The sequence below is a fragment of the Pseudogymnoascus verrucosus genome (assembly GCF_001662655.1).
Source record: "Pseudogymnoascus verrucosus strain UAMH 10579 unplaced genomic scaffold scaffold_17, whole genome shotgun sequence".
NCBI lineage: Eukaryota > Fungi > Ascomycota > Leotiomycetes > Thelebolales > Thelebolaceae > Pseudogymnoascus > Pseudogymnoascus verrucosus.
In genome coordinates, this window is record NW_017263668.1 from 455,908 (window position 1) to 475,651 (window position 19,744).

General features: G+C 45.0%; 5 protein-coding genes across 5 annotated transcripts; 1 reads left to right on the forward strand and 4 right to left on the reverse strand.

Annotated features, from left to right (window-relative positions):
• Positions 1-55: 55 nt before the first annotated feature.
• VE01_04413 (uncharacterized protein) lies at positions 56-1,811 on the reverse strand. The gene has a single exon (XM_018273887.2). It carries the CDS (start codon positions 1,651-1,653, stop codon positions 88-90), a length of 1,566 nt encoding a protein of 521 aa, XP_018131181.1. The 5' UTR covers positions 1,654-1,811; the 3' UTR covers positions 56-87.
• Positions 1,812-4,027: 2,216 nt separating this feature from the next.
• VE01_04414 (uncharacterized protein) lies at positions 4,028-4,453 on the reverse strand (the record flags this gene model as incomplete). The annotated part of the gene is made up of 2 exons (XM_018273888.1): positions 4,028-4,217; positions 4,410-4,453. The coding sequence occupies 2 exons, from the start codon at positions 4,451-4,453 to the stop codon at positions 4,028-4,030; spliced, it is 234 nt and encodes a 77-aa protein (XP_018131178.1).
• A 7,456-nt stretch (positions 4,454-11,909) lies between these two features.
• VE01_04415 (uncharacterized protein) lies at positions 11,910-12,777 on the forward strand. The gene has a single exon (XM_018273889.2). The coding sequence runs from the start codon at positions 12,015-12,017 to the stop codon at positions 12,555-12,557; it is 543 nt and encodes a 180-aa protein (XP_018131179.1). The 5' UTR covers positions 11,910-12,014; the 3' UTR covers positions 12,558-12,777.
• An 837-nt stretch (positions 12,778-13,614) lies between these two features.
• VE01_04416 (uncharacterized protein) lies at positions 13,615-14,761 on the reverse strand (the record flags this gene model as incomplete). The annotated part of the gene is made up of 3 exons (XM_018273890.1): positions 13,615-13,866; positions 13,986-14,462; positions 14,522-14,761. The coding sequence occupies 3 exons, from the start codon at positions 14,759-14,761 to the stop codon at positions 13,615-13,617; spliced, it is 969 nt and encodes a 322-aa protein (XP_018131176.1).
• Positions 14,762-15,206: 445 nt separating this feature from the next.
• On the reverse strand, positions 15,207-17,999 carry VE01_04417 (uncharacterized protein; the record flags this gene model as incomplete). The annotated part of the gene is made up of 6 exons (XM_018273891.2): positions 17,403-17,999; positions 16,858-17,355; positions 16,682-16,809; positions 16,058-16,630; positions 15,792-16,001; positions 15,207-15,691 (listed from the first exon to the last, which is right to left on the reverse strand). Exons 1-6 carry the CDS (start codon positions 17,798-17,800, stop codon positions 15,207-15,209), a joined length of 2,292 nt encoding a protein of 763 aa, XP_018131177.1. The 5' UTR covers positions 17,801-17,999.
• Between the last annotated feature and the right edge of the window lie 1,745 nt (positions 18,000-19,744).

Below are 19,744 nucleotides of genomic sequence, written 5' to 3' on the forward strand. Positions count from 1 at the left end.
GCAAACATGCAGCAAGTTTACACCACAGTTGGCCTTGTAGAATTCCAAGCTAGTGGATTGAGTTTGTATCATACTGTTTAGAATAGACTACTCGACTGAATCACGACTAATGTCAGTTCCTCCCGTTCCAAGCATCTTCTCCTGCGTTAGGTCGTGAATGCAAACATTGAGGTTGACACGTCCAAAATTACAATCAAAACCCTCGTAAATACCTTCACCTGGCTGATCGCCCACCATTTCAGTTGTGTAATCCCTGTTAAACCACGAAATGTAATCAGTTAACCAGTCGCGTGTTTCCTCAGTTGTCCACTTCCACAAATGAATCTTCCAAGTTTCCCCATGCGATAATTTTTCTTCTACGTCAATGCCTAACTCGGCGGCCCTGCGTAGGAGGTCTGTAAGGTAGTGTCTATTAAGACTTCCGCGTGCTTCGCGCACTAAGAACTGATCTGGAACCGCTTTAATGCCGTCGTACACACCTTGCATATCTGCCGCAATGCAAACTCGAGCCACTTGTGGTGCCATGGACGGTTTGCGGCGAACAAGTTCCTCCAAGGTTTTCCAAGCAGGGCGCGCTGGATAATAAATGTTGTATGGAAGATCGCTGTAAGGTGTGTCATCAGTGATACGCGACAAGTCGTTATTCATGATAAACCTGGCATTAATTGCTTGGCGAAGGTGTTGATGATGGGTAACTTCAGGTTGAAGAGACCACCACTTAGCAAACATAGTGTTGTGAAATATACCTCGCATGACACATTGGAATTCACCTCGGAGCATCCGTGGTCGCCGTAGGCGGGCGTACCTATCGACATTTCCCGAATAAGCAGCCTGGAGAATCAGAACATCCTTGTTGATATTTGGTAGGTCGACTGGCAGAGGCGTGTAAAGATATTGCACCACATGTGGATCAGGAGCAGGTCGGTCTTCTTTTTCGTAGTTATCGACGTGGCCATCCTCAGTTATATCAAAGTATAAGTTCCATCTCCACAACCAAAGCGATTGGCTAAATGTACCATCTCTCTCAAACGGGTTTTTCACGTCAAGTGATGATCGCACTGCTGTGTCACCATTCAAGCAAGCGCCAGCTTTAGGGTAGTCGAGTTCTGCAGAGAGCTTGTAATCATCCAGAACAGCATATTTAACCATGCTTGCCATTATAGAATCAAATATTGCCTTCCCACTTTCTTGATTATCACGGGCCTCCTCTGCAATGGAGACCTCAGGAAGGAGGTCAAGCTCGTGAAACAAGCTTGTATAACCGGCAACTGCGCAGGCACGGCCAGCCTGATACCGCATCTGAGGATATCGCCGCGCCAATTCGCGGTAGATGGATTCGCTCGCGACGTTCGGATGCCAGATACAGTAAGGGAATTCATGCGCCTCTTTCATGTTGGGAATAATGTTGCTCATGATGCTGCGAGCGTTGAGTGCTCGAATGAGCTCTGGATACTGGTCGCCTAAGCTATACAGTTCGGTAGCAAATCCAGGGTGATACCGGATGCCCCGAATTATGCAAAGGCGCGTAGCTTCCAAGCTTAGGTCGTTCGGTAGTTTTTCGCCACGGATGGCAGCAGAGCATTCTTGGATGTATGCCATGTCTGAGGAACTAGGTACAGTCCAGTCAACATCGATTGAGAGCGAGTGAGCCATGGCAACTAGAATTATGGCGCTGCCATATAGGGTCGTAATAAGAAAGGGCCCTGATGGATACTTGAGGCGAGGATGTTTATTAGAGAATAAATACTAAATAAAGTGTTTTCACGTGATCTATGAGCTTCGCATTCCTTGTTGGATATATTATTGGAGTTTGACGACTTGATTGAGAAACTATGGGGGACCGGAGGCCTTATATACATCCAGTATACGATCTACGCTGTGCGGCGTACTTCTAGGAACATCTCATGTTCCAACATTCCTTGTTGGAATATTACCCCAGCGTCGGGGATGTCCACCAGAATTTGGTGAATATCCCACGGCTATCGCTTTGGCACGCTCCGAGTAATGGCAGCCGGAATAGCGGCACCGAAGTAGAATACAGTATATAGAACAGTAAATTTGATTCAATTGAATAAGTAATCTATCTACTGGGTCTACGCTACTATTTGTAGGCCACGGTGGGCACTCCTTAGCTGCTACAACGCAGCTGCGCTGCTATGTGCTCTTTGTTTCTAGTTAATAGTATGCTTTTATAAGCATCCTTAGTTAAGTCAGCAGTTGCTAGTAGAATTAGTGTAGAAGGAAGAGCATCTTAAAGCTATAGATTGATTAATTAAGTCCATTAAAAACCCTAATGGACATATTTCCCCGCCTTCTTTAGCTAAGTTCATTCTCTTACGTTTCTTAGATTTAGACGTCTATAAGCAGTTCTTTAACTTCGTGCTATAGTGTACTTATAACGTCCCTTTAGTCTTTCCTAGGAAGTACTCTACAATTTCGTCCTATTATAATTTATTAACCTCTTTTAGCTGTATTAACAGCTTGTTGTTGTCATTAGAATATGTTAGATGCCTTCTACGCCTACTTAGAGTCTGTTCTTATAAAGACAGGCCCTTCTAGTCTCTATTGCTACTAAAGGTGCTACTAATAACACCTTACACCTACTCTATTCTAAGAGGAAACGGTAACTCCTCCTAGGAAAATTTAAGGCAGTATACTATTCCTAACTAGAATGTTTATAGTGTAAGGGATCCTTAAATTAGTAGGTGTTAGGTATCCTTGAAGGTGGGTTTTGGCGGTTGCAGGGTACATTCGTGCATGCTGACTCTATAGGTGATAGGTATCCTTAAAGGTAGGTTTTGGCGGTGGAGGGATATCATGTAAGTTTGTAGGGTGCGACTGCCAATCCGGGACGGGTCGATATGGATTAGTCTAACCTAAAATCTAGTAGTTCCCATCCCATGGGATGAGAGATGAGACGTTTTGGGTTAGACCGGATTGGAACTTGTATGTACTTTAGTACTTACTATAACTCTAGAGCGCTGGTTCCAATCGACCCTTGTATGCCTTACAACATCATCAGCCTCATCGCTCTCAATAACTTTCTCATAATAGTGGCGGCTATAGCCAACCCCGTGAACTCTGGGAAATGAGGATAAGGTTCCTAAATCCTTCCCCGAGACAGCTACGGGGCAGCTGAAGCAATGTATACTAATAACATTAGTGTAATATGCACATCGCCTGTTTTAGTTCGGGCTTGATGGCCGCACCGTGGCCACTGGTCTAAGCCCCTCGCCCCTAAGACGCACAGTTGCTGTTACGCTGGCATCAGGTAACGGCTGGAGCTGCTATAACCGGGGTTGCTCGGGACATTGCCGGCTTTACACAGGGTAGGCGATGCTCATAGTACAGGGCATGCTAGGGCAGTTAGTCCCTGCCTGTTCCGTCTTGAATTGTCTCATCTCGTTGTGATACTTCCGAAGACGCCATCTTCGCCTCTGGCCCTACAACAAGTGACGCAGGGACAGGATAGGTACAGGATCACTTGGAACGGGAACTATTCACCTGTAGATTAGAGTGGGCCGCACGGGTCTATGTTACCGGCGCGGACTTCAGGAGAGTGGTTTCTGTGGAAAGTTGTCCACAGGGCGAGGACTACTGTCACACAGCTACTTGGAGAGTATATCAACGACTCTATTTATGATATATTAACTTTCTATCTAAAGCCTATAAACTCCTCGTGAAATATGAGAGACACTGTTGGCGTTTTATTCGCTGAATCCATATTTATATTGGATTTGGCATGACGTTGTCTTGCTACGACATATTATGGAGAATGAAAGGAATAGATGCAATGGCGAACTCGTGCTGCTGAGCAGCGTCATATAGAATTGGATTAATGCTGGCTAAGTTCGACTTTAACAACAAGTTGATTGTTCTGCGTGTCGTGTTCTGCGTACCTCCTATTCGTTTTGTTAGAATTAGTTTCAAAGAAGTGATTATGGCGTATGTTTACCCCTTATGTGTCATTCATATGTTAAATATGAAGAAACCAATGGCCACAACGATGATCATGCTGGCCTGCCATTTACTGTTGCTGCGCCGCTTCTGTGTCGTCGTGGGGATAACAATGTGTGGCGAACGGGCCGTCGGTTGCAAAGAGCCATTCTTGTAACAAGATTCGGCGTGTCTTGCAAGTTTCCTCTTGCCTGTCGTTGTGAGCTGCCAACTTGTCGGAAAAGTCGATTGTCTTTTGATATTCTTCCGCACTGGGACCGCTATTTAAGTAGACGTTAGTCACTGCGAAGGCAATATAGCGGTGATTCAAGGAATCAATGGCGTGTAGAACACATGAGAAGAGCTAGATTAATGAATAGGGTAGGGTGTTGTCACCTCAGATATCGGGATCCTCCCCCTTTTAAAGCACCTGTTAGCGAAGGCATTTCTATCGGATGAAAGTCTATTGAAACGTCGGCGTCTTCTGCTGAAATGTGTTTGAGTTGACGGGGTCCATGATTAAAAGATGGGGAGAGGGAAAGACTTTATATTCTCTCTGTGGTCTGCGCGAAGATTTCTCTCTGCCTCCTCTCAACCTGGCTCTACTCAAAATACACTCTGCACTGTCTACTATCATAATACTCAGGCTAATCACATTGAAGTCTAGCGGGGCCTATGGTGTGGCGCTCGGGAACGCCCTGTCACAGCCAATAAGTTTATATCGGGGATACGGCTCGGAGGGATCGACGTTGTTCGTGACTTGCCGCGACACCGCCTTGAGGCGGGCATTATCCATGCTAAATTACGAACTTGTTAACTGTGCTCTACGCTACGTCCGTTATAACGTAGCCGTGGCTGCAGCCTTGGCAATATGCTGGGCTCCACAGAGTTTAAAAGCACCATATGAGCGACTCGAGAGGGTTGCCATAGATATACTACCCTTTTGGATTGAACTGTAGATGTAACTCATTCTCGAGGGGCCATACGTTTTTCTGCTACATTACGTGAATATAGACATATGACAAGTGGGATAAAACCGAACTTTAGGCGCCTCAATGCATGGCCCACTCCCCCCGAACCAACACAAGGCTGCCAAATCTTACGTGAAAAGTCCTTTTCCCGGTGTGCGAACCTCTATCTCGACTCCCATTTCCAGTTAGGATGCCCGAGGGCCATCACCGAGTCATCTAGCACTATCTGCAGGGGCGAGAATAAAAGGCGAGAGGTTTCAGACGATATGAGGACTAGCAAGCATGGATTAGTAGTTGCACATCAGAATGTGGATCGGCGCTATCTCGCAGCCTGCTGCCACGTTATACTGCGAAGGAAGGCGTGCAGCGTTGATAATCTTGGTAGGTATGTAGTAAGTTAGCTCCGGGATCCTCCCCGGGGAATACTAGGAAAGTGGAATCGTGAATATTCACGAACCCCTTGCATGAACGGAGCAAATGTAAGGCCCCTGATACGTCTTTTGTGAGCATGGTCCGCAACGACCACCACACCGACCGGTGAGTGCCGTTCGCAGCGCTCGTGATTCGTGCCAGCAACTCGCGCTTGCAACCCGCACACTGCGCTAGCAATACGCACACTGCGCTTGCAACCCGCACACTGCACTAGCAACCCGCACACTGCGCTTGCAACCCGCACACTGCGCTTGCAACCCGCACACTGCGCTAGCAATACGCACACTGCGCTAGCAATACGCACACTGTGTCCATCTCGTTTGTTTACATGTCCTAACTCACTTTTTGCACCCATCCATCTCGCTTTTTCGCACCATCCATCTCGCTTTTTCGCACCAGCCATCCATCTCGCTTTTCTTACACACACCCATCCCGCTTTTTTGCACCATCCATCTCGCTTTTTTACACACCCATCTCACGTTTTTTGTACGATTCATCTCTTTTTTTCGCACCGTCTATCTCGCACCATCCTGAGTCATAATGTCAGCCTTGCATTATTTCCACTAAGGCTCAAGTACGCCGTTAGCAATCCTCTTTCTGATATTCCATCCTATTGTAGATGGAACGAGCGGTGAGGGCAAAATAGTTTTATTTTTATATGTAACGTAACTTAGGGGGAAGCGGGGCTACTTACTAGTCTTAAGAGGGGGAGTTAGCATTGTTATTATAAAGAAAACAATAGGCTATAGGCAAAGCTTAAAATTATATTCTAGCTTATAACAAAGCTGTCTAAATTAGGTTAGTACGAAATTCCCCTTTTATATTAAAATTCTATAATAACATATACTATATAGACTTAATTTAATACTAATATAGACCCTTATAACACTAATTACTATATATATAACAAAGATGTAACTTTATACTAATAGATTTAGACTACTTCTACTACCTAAACAACTACTAACTATTAGACTTCTAGATAAATAAAGGGCATCCTAATCTTTATACCTATACCTTATATAATAACCTAAATAGGGGTTTGTTATAGTTACTCCTTAGTCTCTATTCTTCCTCTATACTATATAACCTATATAATAACTTATATATAGTATAAGCTTATATACTTTAAGGACAAAGTACCTTCTAAAGGTAGAGGATAGTATAAGGATACTTCCTTACTTAGGTTAGTTATAGTTATTATATAGCACCCTTAAGACTTAGGGTTATTATAGTTTAATTACAACTATAAGCCTTAGGTATATAGTATAAGGAAGCCTTAGGCAAATAAGGGGTTAGTTAAGTTAGGGGGGTTTTAGGTATTAAAGGAACGTTATATAGGGAGTTCCCTCCTTATCTTTTTTATATCCTTTATAGTAGACCTATAGGATAGAAGATAGCATTACCTCTAACTTACATTCTTATATATACCTATAGAGAGCTATATTCCCTATGTCCTTATATAAGAGGCTATAACGTTAAGATAGATACTAACCTCTAATGACTTAAAAGTTTTCTTCTAGTTGTCTTATATATAAAGATATTAAAAAATTTCATTATAAAGTGTTTTAAATCCTTAAGATAAGCCTAGAGCTAATCCTAGTAAAAGTAGCATCTTACTACCTAGTTAACATATATTATATTACTATCTATAGTATTATTTATAGATTTAACATCTAGCTCCCTATATAGGATAGTATAATATTTAAGGCTAAGAATACTAATATAGGCTAGATTTATAAAGACATACCCTTAAATTAGCACTTCTTAACTAGTAATAGTAGCTAGACCTTTAATAGTTATAGTTTTAAGTAGCTATATAAGGTTCTTAAGCTAGAATTATATAAGAAGTTAGGAAATTAGCTAAGGTTATTAATTATAGATAGCTATTCTAGTTATATTACTAGTAATATAATTATACTTTATATAGAGAATAATATTAACCTTCTTATTCTACCTCCTTATTACTCTTATCTACTCTAGTAACTTAATGTTAGAGTATATAGATCTTTTAAGTAATTTTATACTTAGGAAGTAGATTACTATACTTAAGTAGGAATAAAGTAAATCTAGTACTCCTATTAGGCTAAGATCTTTAAGAGTATTTAAGAAATAGGTCTTATACCTCTAAATATTAGAAGTAGATTGTAACGCTAAGTCTTAAACTATAAGACTTATAGAGGTTTCGTTACGTTAGTTTACTTAATAGAGGAGGTAGGGGATTAGACACAAAGGCTTTTATAAAACACGTTATAGTATATAATAGAATACTATATTAAGTTAAGCATAAAGCTCCTATCTAAGAACTAACTATCTACTTATATAGTAGCATTGTACTAAAGGGGACTATAAGGAACTAGAGGAACTATAAGAGTTCCTATAGTTCTTATAGTTCTATTACATAGGGATCTTATAAGGAGGTGCCCTTAAATAGTCTAGTACCTACTCTGTCTAGTACCTAGTAATAGTTAGGTACTTAGAAAGAGTTAGGTGCCTACTCTGTCTAGTACCTAGTAATTCTTAGGTGCTTAGGAATTCTCTAGTACCTAATGTTAACCCTACCTTAAGGGTAGCTAAATCGCTACTATGCTCATTACTACTATAACTAGTATGTTAGCAAAAGTATAGCTATAAACGCTAGCTATAACATAGATAGAGAGTAGTAAGGTTAACACCCTTTCTCCTAAAAAGAGTACTAGCTAACCTTTTACTTATAAGTAGTTAAGCTACCTTATATACCTTAGAAATTAACCCTAGTTAGTAGCTTAGACCTCTTAGTACTTTAAAGTTCTCCCCTAGATAGAACTAAACTTAGGTATATAAATTTAGTCTTTAATTTAATAATGGTTACTAGTAACTTCCCTACTTTACCTACTTAGTGTTATACTAAGTAAATGACTAGGCTAGTTAAAAGTTAGAATACTAAGCTTACTATTCTTTAGAAAGAGGTAAAAGGGTATAAAGAGATAACCCTTTATAGCTATTTCCTTAAATACCTAAAATTGCTCTAACTTAGCTAACTCTCTATTTACCTAAGGCTTCCTTATACTATATACTAAAGGCTGTTAGTTACAACTAACCTATAATAGCCCTAAGTCTTAATAGTGCTACATAACAGCTATAACTAACCTAAGTAAGGAGGCATCCTTATAATAGGTGCCTTTCCTAATAGGCACCTCTCTTTTACTAGGTACCTTCTAAGATAGGTAACGTATTTCACATATAAGTTGGCTATACAGACTAGTTAGCCACTAAAACACTAGAATTAACAATTACTACTACTACACTACTACTACCCTATATAATGACCCTTATTTAATTGTAATTAATTCCTTATGCCTCTAGCACGTATAGGAATTATAGCCTATAATACTACATAAGCCATAGCGCTTCTATTAGCCTATAGAACCTACCTACTAACTACTCTTACTTACTACCTCCATATAGAGTTGAGCATCAACCTTAGCACTCTAAAGGATATCCTCTCCCTCTTGTATAGAGAGACTACCCCCTTGCATTATACGCCTCTTACGCTTCCTTTCCCTCCTCTTTTTCTGTTCATTTACTGCTTGTAGAGCCTTAACTTCTACCTTAAGTAGAATAGCAGAATGCATCATAACTTAAGCCCCCTTAACAAGGCAGCTAATAGCATCATTAATTAAGGTAGGAGAGCTATTGTAATGTCGTACGACACGGTTCTTAATATGCTCTGTTTGAAAATCAAGCTCCCTTATAGTTTAGGGAGTCTTTGAAGTCCAATTGTTACTCTTAACTATAGGAGGAGTTAGAGTCCTTAACTATAGATTTAAGTAAGAGAGGACACTCTATAGCTCGTATAGAACTAGCCCTATAGCTTAGAAGCCGCTCTTAATGTTCTGCTCTATAAATGTAGCTTTAAATGCTTCTTTAAATGCAGAGAGAAACTTGAGTTTTGTAATATGGTTTAGCCTATTCTATACGAAGGTTTTAATCTAACGTCTGTACAAAAGCTTTAGCAGAGTAAAGCAGCTAACGTCAAGTAGTTAAAGAATGTGCAAGGAGTATAGTAGCATATAGAGGGTGATTATCTTCCGTTCTATATAGTAGTGTTGAAATTGAGTAGAGAGGTGACTCTTATGCCCGTTAAGAATAAGAAGGCAATAGGTTCTAATCGTACGAGTGCTTGTATGTTAATTGAAGTGTTGAATCTACTTATACCTAATTGAATTTAAAGTCTACCCATTCTCACTTAATGTAATCACCTAATTGTCTAGTAATCCTAAGTCCTCGTACTAAGTAGAGAGGTGATTCTACGCCTTAAAAATGATAAATGGCAGGAGTGCCTATCTATACGAATTAACACCTTAGATAATTAACACCTACTCTCTATTTGTATGGACACAGGGCACCGTATCACGAGAAGTTGCATATGGGAGTGCGAGTCGGATAGAAGTCGGTGCAATCCTATAGGTCTACTACAAAGGATACAAAAAAGATGAAGGTGTAACCCTGTATGGCTGTTCCCTTAAAATACCCGAAGCCGCTCCGACTCAGCTAGCTCCCTGTTTGCCTAAGGCTTCCTTACGTTATGTGCCTAAGGCTGTCAGTCGCGACTGACCCGTAACGGCCCCGAGTCTCGATGGCGCCACGTGACGGCCGTAACTACCCCGAGTAAGGAGGCATCCTTACACTAATCTTAAGCTAATATACCTCTAGGCCTTTATCTAGTGTTGCTTTTAAAGAGGCTAAAGTAGCTTAAATAGCAATATTAATAATATACCTAATATAGCATATGTCTCCTACTTTTGCTATAAAAGCCTATAGTTGTTTTAGAGTAATAGATTATACTAAAGCTAGCTTCTTATATTCTAATAGCATAGTTGTATTTATAGAGGCGTTATCTCTTATAATAGTAAAGATTATAGGTATAATACTATAATCGTCTATTACATTTATCAACTATTTAGCAAGGTATTTACTAGAGTAGATTAGCTCTTATAGGTATATAACGTTAAGTATAGTATTTCTTATTTACTAATTATCATTAATCTAGTATACTATAACTACTATATACTTAGAATAGTTCTAAGTAGACTAAGTATCTATCGTTATTACTAGTTGTCTACTACTTATAATATACTATTATAATTCTACTTAAAGCTGTGCTTTATAATAGTAGAATAGTTAATATAGATCCTATCTAATTATAGTTCTACTAACTGTTAAGACTATAGGATTTAGATAGTGAACTAATTACTAGAAGGATTAGCTTTTAATAAGGCGTAATAGTAGGTTATTTAATACTATAAAAGAGAGAACAAGCTCTCTATATTTTAACGAACTTAGTGCATTACTAGGTGCTTAGCAAGGCTAGAAGAAAGCAGAAGCAGAAGTAGAGGGTGTTAATAAGCTTCGAATTAAAGATATTGTATTATATTCTACATGCACTAATAGGTACTACTTCTAAAGATGCTTCTATAGATTGCTTGTCGTTAGGTTCTTTAAGGGCTAGCTTAGCGTATATCTATAATTAGTTTTTAAAGGCATTAGTATTAGATTCTAGTAGGTACTGTATCTAATAAAGTACAGTAGAATAGTCTTTTAGAAAAGAGTATTAATGTAGAATTAGGTAATTGAACTCTTAGAGGCATATGTAGCATCGAAATAAGGGGCATTAGAATAAGGGGCAGCAGCTCTAAAGCATTAGACTAATACTTAGCTGGCACTAGCGACAGCGAAGAGTCACTCATTACAGGAAGTAATACAGAACGCTTAAGTAGAAGCTTCAATTATCTATTCTACAATCTATATTACCCCTCTTTGCTAAGGGCTTAGCAGTACTCGAGTATTCAGAGTAGTACTCGGGCAACACTGCAAGGCACTAAAATGGTGGAGTACTATAGTATTGAGTTAAGCCATACTAAATCTAATGGGCCTACAGGACCACTTTGTGGCCCCTTCGAGACCCTGATTTTAGCTCGAGTATCTCGGGTTTAGCAGACTCCGCGCCAACCTAATATTTCGTAGTCCCCCGTGAGACCCTTATTTTTAGTTCAGGTTTACCTAGCTCCGCGCCGACCATCGTAGCACAGCTCTAAATACTCACCTGGGGTGGCGAACTGACTCCAAGAATCTCCTGCAGGATTATGGGGTGCTACAGGATTGCCATGGCTTCACTTCATGCTAGATATGATCGCTACTCATTTCATGAGTAAAATATCGACGCTGCCAGCTTAGGGGTACTTCAGCCCGGGGCTTTAGGTCCAATAGCTCTAACTCGCGCACCGATGTGACTGTAAGCTACCATTATAAGAGCGCAAACCCCATCGTGAAAGCCAGATTTGGAAGGTTCGTCTCTCGGCAGCAAGGGTTGTTCTGTTTGCACAGTCAAAAGAATGCTAATAAGAGTGAACTACTGCACGGTTGTAAGTGTGAGCTCGTATTGAAGGGTTTGAGGGTTACATGGAGGATTAAAAAGATTCGAAGGATTCAAAGTACCCACATAGTTCGCTTACAGTGACATAGCGCCCTCCTGCTAGGGAGTGTTACTTTGGGGGCTAGAATTATGTATATAAATTCCCATCTCGACAACTCTCACAATGTAAAAAGCATCACCGACAAACATCAGCTTAAAAGCACCTAAGAAGGATATCAATTCACGCTTAAACTTTCGACAATACATTACAACCCTTCATCATGATCTCTTTAAAGCAAGCACTGATTACGGCGATGGCAGTCGTCGCCGTGGTTGCCACACCAGTCGCCATTACCGAAACAGCCGCCTTGGCCAAAGACTCTATTGCGGACGGTCCGGCTTTCCAATCCCCAAATCTTCCCAACAACATTCTCGCGAGGGGCGGTACTGGTTGCAGCCAAGGCACATGTCCTGATTACAACGCCGGCGTAGACTTGATCTATCAGTGGACAGTTATCCCGCAACCTGGAGTCGGGGGCGCCCCTCCCATTCCTCTCGTTACGATGGGATACCACGGTCGTTGGAACCATTGCGACAAGTGCGGCAGGGTCTCGTCAAGTGGGGACGGATGTTTTAGCTTCACAGGTTGTGGTGTCAAGCAAGATGTCTGCATCGACACAAAGAACGGTCGCATGCATCGCATCTACAAAGACACCGGGCGTAAGAAGTGCTGGGCAATTAAGTACCACAATTTGGGGGAATGCGGCTTTGTTAAACAAACAAACATTTGGGAGCCTACCAACGAGATTCCATGTAACTGGTAGGCCTAGGTTGGCCATGCCATATGAACTGGTATAGGCTGTAAGGCCCTTGATATCACGGAGGATCAGCTGAGCGAATCAGAAGGAGAGCATGCCAGGTTGGGACAAGGAGCTGATGACAGGAAATGCTAAATTGGACACAGTCGCTACTTACACTTGCGCAAAGGTGACAAAGATATTATATTCCGTGTATTGTAGCCGCGGAAGAGCAACAAGTTAGGAGATGTACTGCATGGCAAATTCAAGATATGCAGCCGCTCGAATGTATGATTTCTCATGCGTGCAAGCCCAGTTGGAACACTTGATGAGACTCTATCTGTACATACTCTTGCCACACCTTTTCCACGTCTTCATGTTTCTCCTTCGTCGCGCTAGCAAGAGACAGTCCAGTCTCCTTCAATTGGTTTTGTCGATAGTGTACTCTCTATAGTAAAACCTCGCCCCCGTGCTATAGCAAGTCTGTCGTCGGCAGTAAGGACTGGCCGTCCTATGGTAGCAGATACCTTGAAAGAAAATATATGGTGCTGACAGCGGCTGTGAAATATGAAGCGGGTGGCTGGCCCTTTATATAATTTTCTTAGTCCGGCCGTACTCACCTTTCTCACCCATCCAGCTCACCTTTCTCACCCATCTAGCTCACCTTACTCACCCTGCTCACCCTGCTTTCCTCACCTTCCTCAGCATGCTCATCCACTCATCCGTGGGCGTCCACTGTCGCGATACAACGCGTTGTTAAAAATGGACCCACTTTTGGGTGGTCGAGGTGGTCAAGGTGGTCGCGATCACAAAATAAGGGTAAGGGCGGCGAGGCTCACCCACTAGGCCGGATGGCACCGATTTAAGTATTATCTAGAGGATTGCTTGATATCGGTGGAATAGTAGTTGGGTGGGTGACCACTAGCGAATACCCACCGTTGTATGTTTTTGTCATTTTTGATGTTTTATATAAATTTTAGCCCCTAACCAATATAATCTAGTTCTATATTTCATGGTTCATATATGATTGAAATAAAAACGGCACATGGGGACGCTTCTACCTCCCTTCTCACAGTGTGTTTTCTCACTTACTCCTCTTAGCAATCCCATGTCCATCTTCCTTCTCCTTCCTCTTCTTTGCCCGAGTACCTTTCTTTCCACCCCCCTTATCTCCACCACCGCTCTGCCTCCTCACCATGTCCTTAAAATCCGGAGACGCCGATAGCCTCCTCAAAGACTTCACAATGCCCCGCGCATGTCCATGATACGGGACATCAAGGTAGTTAGCCTTAATAATCGCCTTCCCAGCTCTAATACGCGAGATCGGCGTCTTCTCCTTTCCCTCTCAGCACTAATGCAAAACCTCAAAAAATCATAAATCATCATCATCGTCGTACAATGTAGCAGCCTCCTAAAATCAATGCGCAGTCTTTCCTCATCCGGGTCCGTGCGAACTCCATTGTGGAAGATGAAGGGGAAGGAGACGGCCTTGAATTGGTCTCGGAACAAATACCACATATGCCTCGGTTTAAAGAGACCATTAATCACCAACGCCCGCTGCACCTCATTACTCTGATTCATCATCTCGTAGAATCCGCCATTCTGCATAGCCCCCGCTACGATGGTGCAGGTGAGTTGGAACCCACGATCTAGCGTGGCGCGGGAGACAGCCGAGACGTGCTCGTGGATCTTCCGGCTGAAGAATCGATAGAGGTATCCCCATGTCTTTGCGTATTTGGGAAGGCAGTCCCGCATCTCATGGTCCGGCATGGTGTGGTAAAATAATTCAGTAGCCTTTGCCAGTTTCATGCAGAGAACCGGTAGGATGGTTGATGCGTGCTCTTTGTTCTTCGGCGGCTGGGGCTTTTCTCCTGGCTGGGGCTGGTTGAGGTCGATGAATATTCCCATCGATATGAACTCCGGCGCCGGGGTCTCTGCTCCATATCAAATATCAATATGTAGACAAATTGGTACCGGAAATAATGTCTCACCAGATCGTATGCAAGTCCAGCACCCATCATCGGCGGAACCCAGGTTCCAGCCTTCTTGGCTTTCTCGAGTCTAGCGATGGTGGCGCGAAACAGATCCATTGTAGGGAAAACGGGGTCAGCTTGAGGATGGTTGGGATTTGACGTAGGCTGGTTGCGTGGTTGGCTTTGATTCGATCTCGATCTAGGCTGTGATTCGGGCTGTGGACGAGGAAGAGGAGAAGGGCTGACCTCCTCGGCCATGGCTGGCAATGTTAGTGTGTATAAAGAATAATAAACGTAACAAACATAAACTTACTGTCGTGCTTGTAGCAATTAATGATCTTTGTTTGTTATCCAGTATTGTTGTCCTTGTCGTCGTCGGAAGAAAGCGTCGTTGTTGTAAGTCCTTATGAGCAGGCAAATTTATCACATAAACTCCCGTTGTCGAGATCGAAAACACAACCACCCTTCATTATCCCCCCTCCTTTATCCCAAATCATACAAATCTCCAGGTCCATACCCCAAACCAACGGTTTCCACGTGGAATACTGTAAATCTTGTATATTATATCTCCAAAACCAAACATACTCCTGTCCCCTCTACCATACACCCACCCACCCATTTTACCCGCCCCCTCTCCCCCAAACCCACCATCCATACGCCCGCTTAAACAAAATCATTTACAACCCATACACCCCCCACCTCCCTACCAAAGATCCGGCGTCCCCTTCATCTCAGCCGAAAACCTCCCCGCCGTATACCCACTCTCCCCCATCTCCACAGGATACTCCCCTCCCCCCCCCATTTCCACCGGATACGCCCCCCCACCCCCCAACTCCACCGCATACACCCCCGCCTCCCCCATCTCAACAGGATAATTATTCGTCCCGCTCATCTCAACCGCATACTCGCCTCCCCCCCCCATCTCAGCCGGGAACCTTCCCCCTTCCCCCATCTCTGCTGGAAACCTCCCCTCGCCCTCCATCTCAACGGTGTATGTGCTACCGTTAATACGTGGCCTCGTACCTTCGAGCTCTGCATACCCGCTCTTTACCGCCGCGGGTGCGCTCATGGATGAGAGGCGTGCGTTGGGGTGGGGGTGACCGCGCCAGTCGACGCGGGTGAAGTCGATGGGGAGGGAGGGGGTGTCGTCGATGGCTGTTTTGTAGGCGGTGCGGAAGCGGGTTGCTTCTGGTTTGAGTTAGTTTCTGTTCCTCACGGCCCTGTGACGGGAGTTGGGGCATGGATAGGGAGTAGGGTGTATGGGCTGATAGGGGTAAGGCGAACGTACCTCCAGCATCGGGAAATGCAATCTTGAGAAACTTCATCTTCCGCGTTAGATCTTCCATCGTCGTCGGCGGCGGCCGGTCACTTGTAACCGAATGTCCGCTGTCGGAGTGTTGGCTGCCGAAGGACGGGGCGCGTGAGCCGGGTGTGATGGTCGCGATGCTCGTGGCGGCTGTTGTGGCTGAGGCGGCTGTGGAGCGGCGGCTGAAGAAGCCTGGCGGATGTGGTTAGTTGGATCTCTAGAAGAAGGGATAAAACGAGAGAGCATACCTGTTGATGTGGTGCGGTCTGTGGTAATGGTGCTGAAGGTGTTGGTGCGGGAGTGGGTGAATTCAGACTCAGACGATGAGCTAAAATATCCCTGTCTGATTGATGGAGATGTAGTGCGGAGCTGACTCAACGGAAGCGGATCAAAGCGAAGGACAATTTCCTTGTCGCTCTTCGTCGGCTCGGGGTCCCTCTTGATATACTTGAACGGGAAGTCTAGATCCCTCGCCTTCTCCAGAGAATTTCCATAGAAGGAGAGCGAGCACTGGCCCGTCTCCTTGTCGCGCCATATCTTGAGGTGCTGGTAAGTCGCGTCACCATTTCTTCGGGACGTCTCGGAGGAGATCTTGTTTACGGCAAAGGCGCCGAGGAAGAACTTGTTGCGCACGGCGGACTGGAAGTCAGTGAAGTCGGCGATATTGGCGAATACGTAGCGCGGGATGGTCGTTCCGAGGTCTTGCGGCTTGCCTTTGAAATATAGGGAGTGGCTGCCTTGGGTAAATGTCACCTCCAGAGCGGGGTGGGTTCCGCTGTTCCAGGTATATGGATAGCAGCGCTGTGTCGAACCGAGCTTGACTGTGAGAGCGGTTAATTGACTGAGGAATAGGTGGGACTCGGTAGACTTACTTCGGTGCTTTAGCCGCTCTTTGTTCTCCTCATTGATGATGACGAGTTCGCGGCCAGGAGACTTTGGTGACGTAGAGGGCCGTCCAGCAGGCTTGCGCCTGATGGGTATTTTACTTGTACCAAAAAATCTGTCTGCAGTTAGAAAATGGCCCCAAGGAAGGAGAGAGGGAACCTACACCTCAGCAACGACGTAATCCAACGCAGGCTGTGGCAGAATAAGCTCGGGGCATGAGGAGAGCTGCGGTGATGCGATGCTAGATAGGCGGCTGGATGGCGGAGGGACGGGACTACTGCGGGGACTGATGGAGCTCCTGATAGTGTCGGCCGTCGAGAGCTCGGGGCTGTTCTGTGGGCTTGGTCCATATGACGATGGAGGCCGATGCGGAGACAGAGTCTGGCTGTCGTGATAGAACCCGGGCTTTTCCAGGCTTCTGCTCGGAGGGGTTCTGTTCGGAGAGCTTCTGCTAGGACTCACAGGGACCGTCACATATTGGTATTTGTTGTTGATTATCGTGTTGTCTGGGGTGGGTATGTTTGGAATCTGAAGGCCTCCCAGGGTTGGCGAGACGGGATAGTTCTGGTTATTGATGGTTGGCCGCCGCTGATTATTTTTTTCCCATACCTCTTCACCCTGTTTTTCTGCTAGACCATTATTTGGCGTTGTGGTTTTGTCCCTGCGAGTTGTTAGGTATATGCATAAACAAAGTAGTGAAGGACTTACAGAATATGAAGGACAGATTGGGCTGTTAGGTCTGCCTTATGAGCCCGGATCGTTTCTTTCAGTTTCTGAACGTAGTCCTGGCTATACGAAAACTTGGCAATCTTCCACATCGCCTCTGGGGTCTTCTTGTTCGACAGTATGGGCTTGTTCTTTTCGAGGAAATCGTAGCCTCTGCGTAAGGTCTTGTAGATCGCTTCATACTGCGCATATCGCAGCCCAGCTCTCTCAAAGGCCTCCCGATTCATTTCCACAATCTCCGCAAAGGACGTGATCTCGTGGATGAGGTCTTCATACTGCGTTGCCGAGTTCGAGTACTTGTCGAAGAAGGCATCATAGACATTTTTAATCTGAATAGCCGCACCGATCAGGTCATTGATGGAGAAGCCTGGGGCGGCCATCTTTGGGAGGGCACGAGGCCTCCGTTCTTTTTTTTTCAGTTATCAGAAGAGGACGAGGTCAAAGAGTATAAGCCGATAACGCAGTCGCGTGCACGGCATCATGACGACTCTCCGAACCGCATACAGTTCATGCGGTCCGAGGGTGATCACGAACGAGTGAGTGGAGTTATAGTCTGGCGGGAATAAGTTCTGAAAAACATGAGATGGATGGCCTAAATGGATATTTATCTACGGTAGGGCTATGGGGAGCGGGAACTTGGCAACTTGGAAGGCGATGGGGGGGGGTTGACGTGGGCGGTTGGGTGGGGGGAAGGGAAGGGAAGAGAAGGGACGTGTGGGATGTGGGGGGGTGATGGTGAGTGTCTGGGAGGCGCATGGTGGTCAGAGAGCTAAAACGAGGAAGGGGAGACATGTAACAAAGTACTGTACTGCCCGGCTCCCCACGCCCAGCCAGTAGTAGAGTAGGATGGCCGCGGGCGGGGTACGTGTCCTGAATTCTCCGGTAGTACCCTTTGCCTTTCCCTTAGTTCAGAGGACGGGTCAGCACATCGGATGGCGCCTATGGCGCGCAACAGGGGCCCGAGCACAGCGTTGAGGGGAGGCAGGCAGGTAGGCAGCGAGTGAGTGGTTCGGCGAGTTTGCGACAGGACGGACGCGGCCGTGGTGGCGGGACCTACGTTAGGGCAGGTGGTCGTGCAGCACAATGCAGGCAGGAGAGTACTGCGAGCACAGTAGCGTGCTCTATCCCACGGAGACGTCTCGTGGGAAGGAGTCAATTCCCATAGTTGGGGTCTCAGGGTCTCAGGGAGGGACTGTCAAGTGGCCTCGGGAATCGGGAAGACTGAGTGATCGTCAGATCGGCATAACATGGAGGGGAGGGGGAAGGGAGATACTGTGTATAGTCGCCATAATAGATGGCCCCCTGCCTTCCTCGGTCTGGATCTCTGGTGCGTTGGGAAACGAAGGGGAAGAGAAAGTCTGCAGTAGCGCAAGCGGCAAGGAGGATACTCTACTGAGAAGTGATGATAGCCTTGCTTCGTGCACCACTGTTAGAACAGCGTCTGGCCTGTAGATGCAGAGTGGTACTACGTATACGGCGTAGTATTCAGCACTAGAATTGTGGCTGAGGGCGAGACTATTGAGAGATTATTGGGAGACGTTGTAGTGGGCAGTAGGCTGTGGGCAATGGTACTATACTGAACAGTGCATGATGGTAAAGTGAGATGAGATGAGATGTACCTTGCTCTCCAGCATCCCAAGCACCACGACGACATCCGGAATCAAAGAGTATTTAGCGAAGTGAGAACGGACCTATCACAGCACGAGGCGGCGAGAACGTGGGTGGATGCGTCGCTGTGAGTGGATTTAAGCTTTGGCAAGGGCGGGCAGGGGCGGCACGAGCGGGCAGGGGTTCGCACTGCGGAGTATGATGGGGGGTTGACAGTAGAAGTATCTCACAACACATAATTGTATGGAGGGATACTTTGGCAGCTCATTTCTGACGTCTCATTTCTCATCCACCCCCCATCTGCACACCGAAAGCATGGATATTATCATCAATGGTACACGGCTTCCTTACGCATTTACCACCAAACTGTATGTATTTTCTCTACTACTGACCATACATCCCCTATGCGCCGTCGACAAGGAGAACACCACTCCGACGACTCAGCCGCCTCTTCTATACGCACTACACCATACACTACTACCCATTTACATCAAAGTCGTCTCTTTTGGGAATTGAGGCTTAGCTATCATACTAGGAATAACCCTAGTCATCCTAGCCATGCTATCCGCGATAGAATACTCTAGTTCATAGTGCAATTCTTCCCTCCTCATCTCGTCTCTCTTGCCTGCTTCCATCTCTCTCTTTCTCCTCTCTCTTCTGCCCCCCTTTTCCTCTCCTCCCAACACACCGGTCCGCGCCAAGTGACGTACGATTCT